This window comes from Excalfactoria chinensis, chromosome 2, assembly GCF_039878825.1.
Source record: "Excalfactoria chinensis isolate bCotChi1 chromosome 2, bCotChi1.hap2, whole genome shotgun sequence".
NCBI lineage: Eukaryota > Metazoa > Chordata > Aves > Galliformes > Phasianidae > Excalfactoria > Excalfactoria chinensis.
In genome coordinates, this window is record NC_092826.1 from 89,567,366 (window position 1) to 89,574,665 (window position 7,300).

Genomic DNA, 7,300 nt, shown 5'->3' on the forward strand with positions numbered 1-7,300 from the left:
GGACTGTGAGAAACAAATTCACAACCCCAGGCTTGAGGAGAGCGCAAAGAGCACTGTTAAAGATTTCGCTTAGAAGAGTCTCATGGGATGTTCTGGAGAGAAGAGAAATTGAAGAAATATGATCCAATAGTATCCAAGGATCTCCTCTAAACTCAGAAGAAATTCATCCCAGCAAAGAGAAAGTCAGGCAGAAATGTCAGGAGGCCTATATGAATCAACAAAACAAAAGCTGAACACAAGAAAAATGTAAACAGAGGGTGGAAATAGGGACAGGTAACCTGTGAGACATACACATGTTGAAGAATGCAGTGATGAAGTTAGGAAAACTGAAGCCCAGATGGAGTAGAATCTGGCCACAGATGTTAAAGGAAACAAGAAGGGCTTCTGTAAATACACCAGTGACAGAAAGAAGACTAGGGAAAACATAAGCCCACTGAATAAGATGGGGGTTGTTGTTACAGAGGACAGAGGAAAAGCTGACGTGCTGAATGCCTTCTTTGCCTCAGTTTTTACTAGCAAGACCGGCCTTCAGGAATCCCAGGTTCCAAAGATCTGAGAGATAATATGGAGCAAATAAGATATACTGTTGAAAAGGATCACACCAGAGAGTACTTAAGCAAACTGAACATACCCAAGGCCATGCATGCTGATGGAATTCACCCAAGAGTACTGAAGAAGTTGGCAGATGTCATTGTAAGGCCACTTTATCTCTCAGAAAGGTACTGCTATTTGTGTAGACATGGGACAAAGTGATGAAGAAAAATGGATATGGCATTTTAACAGTAGCAATGAGCTTAAGCTGGCCTTACTGAGATAATTTACCTTGTGCAGGCCTGTAATGATTAAATCTGTAAATTGTAAGGTCAGTAGTCTAGGTAGCAAATATAAGGCAGTAAATGTTACTCAGACTTCAGTAATAAGCCTCATTGTCACTTGTTACATTTTCACTACAAAAACAAACAGACCACCACCAACAAAAAAGTGCTTTGTATTTTTTTTAGTGCAAAGCAATTAACTGCTGTTTGAGAAAAGGTTATGGTAGTCAACAAGATGTAAAACACATATAGAAATGTTACAAGTTACCCACATGTTAATGAAAATATAAAAACTTTCTCTGCATCCTGAGATTTTGAACAAGAGCAGCACACATAAAGCAGCACACAGTGGATATGTGCAGGTAAAAAACATACTACCCCTGTTTTTGTTTTTTTTTGTGTGTGTTTTTTTTTTCTGTTTTTTTTTTGTTTGTTTGTTTTTGTTTTTTTGAACAATAGCTATGTATTAAGATACATTCTCAGAAGAGAAAAAACAACAACAACAACAAAAAAAACAACTAACCAGACTTGTATACAATGTTCTTAGATGAAACTTGAATACTGTGTCCAATTCTGGACTCTACAAGTTCAAAAAAGACAGCGATCTTCTAAACAGAGTCCTGCAGAGGATCACAAAGATGATGGCCTGGAGCATCTCACGTATGAGGAAAGGCTGAGACACCCGGGTCTCTTCAACCTGGAGAAGGCTGAAAGGCATCTCATCACTGTTTATAAATATCTAAAGCGCAAGAGTCAAGTTGATAGGGACAGGTTCTTTTCGGTGGCATGCAGCAATGGAACAAGGGGCAATGGGCAGAAACTGGAGCAAGGGAAGTTCCATACAAACACAAGGAACAACTTCTTTACTGTGAAAGTGACAAAGCACTGGAACAAGTTGCCCAGAGAAGTTGCGGAGTCACCTTGTCTGGAGACATTTAAGACCCGTTTGGACACTTCTCTGCAACCTGGTGTAGGGAACCTGATATGTCAGGGGAGCTGTACTTTATGATCTCCATAGGCTCCTTCCAAGCCCTAAAATTCCATGATTGTGTGATTCCGTGATTTTATCTCCCAAGCTTATTATTCCTTGTCTTCTGCCTACTTCCAGAGTTCTTTTTCTCCCACCTACTTTTGGCTTTTTCTACAACAGACTTTGCTCCCACTGTTTGTACATTCTATATGTATATTTATTAAATGACTGTTTTCAAGTTGTGACCCATTAAAGGCATATAAAGAAATAGAGCATGGCAAAGTGAATTTACTTAGTGACATAGTCTGTAACTGTAAATAACAAGCAGTATGTATGTGTTCATGGTTTTGTTCTGGTTTTGGTTTTTTTGTTTGTTTTTTTTTGTTGTTGTTTGTTTTTGGTTTTTTTTTTTTTTTTTTTTTTTTTTTTTTTTTTTTTTTTTTATAAGTATTACTTGTTCAGTTTGGACAACTGAGGTACCAGAAAGTGGACACCTAGTGGAAGAAGTCTACCAGGAGGGTTCTCAGATGTACCTGATGTACTTTCTTCATGCAGATAAGATGTTTTTAAGGCTTAGCTTTACACATATGAGTAGTTTATTAGCCTTATCCCATAAGGATACTCATGTAGTGATAAGAAAGCCTATCAAAAGAGGAAATAAAGATAATTAGCCTAAATGGAACACTGTGAACCTTAGAATAAAGAGACTTCAAATAAAGAGGGTCATGTCAAATCAATTATGAAATGTGAAACAGTAGACTGAGATGCATCAGATGTTTTATATTAGACGCAGACTATCTTATAGTTCATGAAAGCCAGCTGTCTGAAGACTCTTATTCCACAGTTTTGTGCCAATACTTAGAGGTGTTCTTGCTTGTATAAAAATCACTCTGCCCCCCTCTCTAAAAAATCCAGAACAAAATCATCATTTGGACTGTACTCTGTTTGCTCACCTTCAAGTAATACACAGGGTTAGATATTCTTTATTTTCTTCCCTCGTTCTTTTCTGTCTTTTTGAATTTAGAGATCTTGGTCCTGCACAGCATTTTTGCCCTTCAAAATCTGATGGATTTCTGGCCTACTTTCCAAAATTCTTCACACACACAGGCAGGTAAAAGACTGACAGGATTTTCATTTCCCTTTCCCATTGATTTACATGAACTATATGATTTCTGCATCAATCAATGGTTGGGCAATGAATGTACCTTTGTGATCATCTATATCTTATTTGTGGCTGGTTGGGAAAAGGGGAACATTTATTCCTCTGCAGCTGTCCATTGTTTCTTCAGAGACAACATTCAGGACAGTACAAGATTGCAATTATAAATGTGAGAGGAGTCTGAAGTTTGAGAGCTTAGGAAAATGATGGAATTGATGATAGACACCCTCTTCTTACTAGTAAGTGATGTGCTCTGTGCAGCTATGAAATAAGTGCAAATAATTTTAGAATCAAACAGTGGCATTCAGCTTCCAAACTCCAAGAATCAAAAATATCTGTAGATATACTACATAGTTCACAGTAAAATGTCTCATCTTAATTCAAGACAATCTTATTTCAGTCCTTCGCATTTTGAATATAGGACAATCTAAGTCTTATGAGCTGCATTGAGTTTATGCCACAGCACAGATATAGTTGTTACCGCTAATATTCTGAATAAAGCTGGTACATATGGAAAACAACAAAGTCTTAATAACACAGAGAGTTAATACTTAGAAAAGAATGTCAAAAAGAAGGTTCAGACAAGCAGTCTATTTATTAAAATTAGTAAGCATAAATTTACAGAGGCTCAACATTGTCACTGCTTTTTTTACCATATCTGCTTTATCCAGTTTTCTACTCTATATAACCCATCAATACAAGTCAATTAAATCAAAACTGCATTTTTTATATACTCTAGATAATGCAGCTACCATCTGAAATACTTGCAGTTCAACACTGATTTTGTTGACAATATTTAGCTTATGGTTCCATAAGCAAGCACCTAAGTGTAGACACTGCTGAAAAGCACTTAACAATATAACCTCTGCATAACTAGTCCCCTGCCTTTTAGAAAAGCATCATTTGGATTTATGTGAATGTGGAGGCAGTACTTTCTGCTCATCCTTAGTGCATTTAGCTTATGTACAATTGTATGCATGAGCTGTCTGTTTAGATCTTTCATTTGGTGTAACATGCAGAACCCATGGTGTAAGATGCTGGTATCACAAATCAGTATTGTCAGTACAAATGTAGAATATTAGTATGATTTTAAACTGGTCATGCAATTGAATTGGTACTGATTTTAGAGATTACTTACTAAAAACTGAAAATGGCATGGTATCAGCCAAACTGACAGTGTTCTCATTTTAGATCCAAAAGTTAAAAATATCCAGTGGAATGGCATCAAACTGATTCAGGTGAAATTCAGACTGGATAGTAGAAAAAGGATATTCATAAGCAACTAATTGGGCACTGGAACAGGCTTCCCAGAGGAGTGCTTATGACACCAAGCCTTCTGAAATTCAAGAAATGTTTTGTGCAATGCTCTGAGACGCAGGGTTTGAATTTTAGATAGTTCTGTGTGGAGCCAGGAGCTGGACACGATAATCCCTGTGGATTGCTTTCAATACCAGATATTCTATGATACTACAATTCTAATAGAAAATAATAGCATCATGGAAATAAAATACATTCCAAATAAGCAGGCACTTTTCTAGTTCAACAAAGATTGCTTTTGGAGGTGTTACAAGGTTCAGAAAACAAGAACTGGAATATTCGTATGTATTTACACATACTGCATTCAACTTAGACTAAGTAATTGCTTTTCATTAGTTCTCCTTTCTTGAAGAAATTTCTGTGTGCTCTGAAGTTGGTGAATTTTCAGCTGCAACAAATGATCTGAAAATGTTACCCTTCCCTGTAAAATATTTTTTCTTATTTTCTTTCCCTAATTCAACTATGCTTTGCAATGCAGAGATTGCCAAGTTCATAAATTGGTTTTATTGCATTTATTTGTGTTGATGGTAGATAACAAATCTATCAACTACATTTAAAAGGACAGCATACTGTCAGTTGGAATGGGCACTCTATCAGCAATAAGACTTAATCTTTGTTTCAAGTCTGTAAAAAGTTTTTCCTGAGAACAACTTTAATGAAGAGCTTCAAGAAATGCCTTGTATATGTAAGGAGTCGGATACAAAAGCTAGTTCTAGGTGTTGAAAATGAACTACTTAACTCCCTCAGGCAGGTGAAAATCACACTGCTAAGCGCTGTGTAAGGCAGTATTATGAAATCAGGACAGAGTACAGTAAAACCCCTGAAAACGGGTCAGTGGACTTCTGATAAGCTCTCTTCATTTATGTTGGATGTGAGAAGGGAGAAAGAGGAAGGGGAAGGAAGAGGACATATTAATATATAACTCAGGACTCACCAATTTTGGCCAAGCTGGCCACAAGTATCCAGAGTGTAATGACATAAGGGTCCTTTACATGATCCCATCTGAAAGAGACGATCTCAAAGCTCTGAGGATGGCTGTTATTTGTAGGGCTTCCCGAGCTTCTCTGTCCTAGCGCTGCTGGGAGATCCATCAGTCCCAGGAAGAACCCCATTCTAGAGACCTGTCTCATCTCCAAGTCACACACAGAATCCTGTTTCCCCTTCCCGGAGAAATCCCTCCTCTTCGGAGGTCCTTGGGGGAGAGGTCCTCGTCTCCTCGCAGAGACGCTATCGTAAAGACTGTGGAACTGGGGGCAGCGGTGCGTTCTGCAGGCAGCAGAGTGGGTCCTGTCCCGGAACCGTCGGCACGGCTGCACGGGCCGGCCCAGGTGCTTCTCTGCAATCTGTGGTCAAGAAAGGGTCAGGGACTCTGAATATAGGCAGATGCTGCGAGCTGAGTTCCTGCTGCTTTCCCGCACCTGCCTTTATCAAGCTGTTCCAGATCGGTCGGAGGCGGAGCTTTTGTGGCTGGAGCCAGCGGTGCTGCCTCTAGCTGAGCACCTTTTGGATCAGCGAAGAGTTCCGTTCCGCCGAGGCGGCGACAGAAGGTTGTGGGTTGTGCCAGCCGTCCCGGCTCGGCTCCGAACACATGGGGGTTGGAAAGAAGTGACCTTGTGCTCTTGGTGCTAGGGGCCAAGGCTGGGGTGCTTCCGCACGCACGTCCAAGGCGGAGCCCAGGATCCATGCTCAAGTCGGAGCTGGATGAGGAAATTCGTCCGGGTGCCTTTCAGGTGTAGCGAAACGGGTCAGACCCAGTACTATAGTACTGACGAAGGGAGTGCGGTTTTTTTTTCTCTTCAGCTTCAAACCGCGTTCGGATCTGGTTCGCTGAGCTTTCAGTTCTGTCCACCAGGGAGCACCTCCGCCAGCAGTGCTCGAGGAAATTACACCAACAAGAAAGGTTTAACTTTCTGTTTAGATTTGCTTGCAGCTCTTTGATGAGGAGTGCTGTATTAAAATACTCCTTGTCTTCTTTTCCTGTTCCTTTTTTATTTGTTACCACGTGAAATATTTTAGAAGCTTGCTGCCTTTCCCCAAAGTCTTCTTTCTTGCTGATAACATTTGCCTGATGTCCTGGACAGTGTATACTGTATGCCACCAGCATGTGATATACATCACTCTGAAGAAAAAAGACAGCAAAGCAGCATGGTCTCAGCAAACTGCACCTTTCTACACACTGCAGCAACATCTCTCCCCTCTGTTACATGCTCTGAAGCATTCCAACTGCTACATGCTGTCCACAACTCAAGTTACCTATTCAGGAAAAAGATTACCTGTTTCACTTACATAACAAGAAGTTTGGTCAAGAGATCACAAAAGAACAGGATAAGGTCTCCTTTAAAATGCTCAGAAATGAAATAAATAACTTTGATTATTTGAAACATTTCAGAGAAATGCTATGTACTTTTTTGAAATCCAAGTGAGTTATTGTAAATCCCTCTATAAATCAATTAACTGGTAAATCTAAAACAATTTGCATGGGACGTCATTGTTACAAAGGGGGTCTTTCACTATTACATAATCTAACTTAGCCAGGGAGGTCAAGGAATGAAGATTTTATATATTAATTCACTGAAGATTTGCTTATTGTTACTCCAAAGCTGTGCATTGGGCTCTCTTCAAACAATGAAGCATATTACTGTTTCTCTTACCTTGCTTCTTCATTACTTAAAAGAAAGGAAATTATGTAGGACTTTTTTAGCCTGGGAAACAATCTGAAGCTAGAATATGCAATATATTTAGGAAGCATGACTGACAGTAAAATATTTTCTTTACATTTAGGATATATTATAGTCAAAGACCTGAAGAATAATTCTGTATCTAACAACTAAAATCCTATCTATATTGTTTTTATTTTTCTAAGTATCAGTTAGATACCCAAATGTCCTTTAGAATCTGGGCCCATGTTTTCTCAAAGGTTCTAAAAAGGGCCCTGATGCACTGCCATTGTAGAAAGAGAACTATAATTGGAAGTATGTAAGTCTGTAACTGTTGCTGAGACCTGTGGATAGTAGTAGTTCCTAACTGTTAAGGCCAGTT

General features: G+C 39.1%; 1 protein-coding gene across 3 annotated transcripts in view; it reads right to left on the reverse strand.

The window, feature by feature from the left end:
* The window catches only part of SLC9A3 (solute carrier family 9 member A3), a 51,759-nt gene extending 46,087 nt beyond the window's left edge, over positions 1-5,672 (reverse strand). Inside the window, exon 1 of one of the 3 annotated variants that reach the window (XM_072328458.1) lies at positions 5,196-5,672. In XM_072328458.1, coding sequence (XP_072184559.1) covers positions 5,196-5,391 — 196 coding nt within the window. In that variant the 5' untranslated portion in view covers positions 5,392-5,672. The remainder of the gene's footprint in view (positions 1-5,195) is intronic. The other 2 variants (XM_072328456.1, XM_072328457.1) reach the window with 2 other exon arrangements.
* Between the last annotated feature and the right edge of the window lie 1,628 nt (positions 5,673-7,300).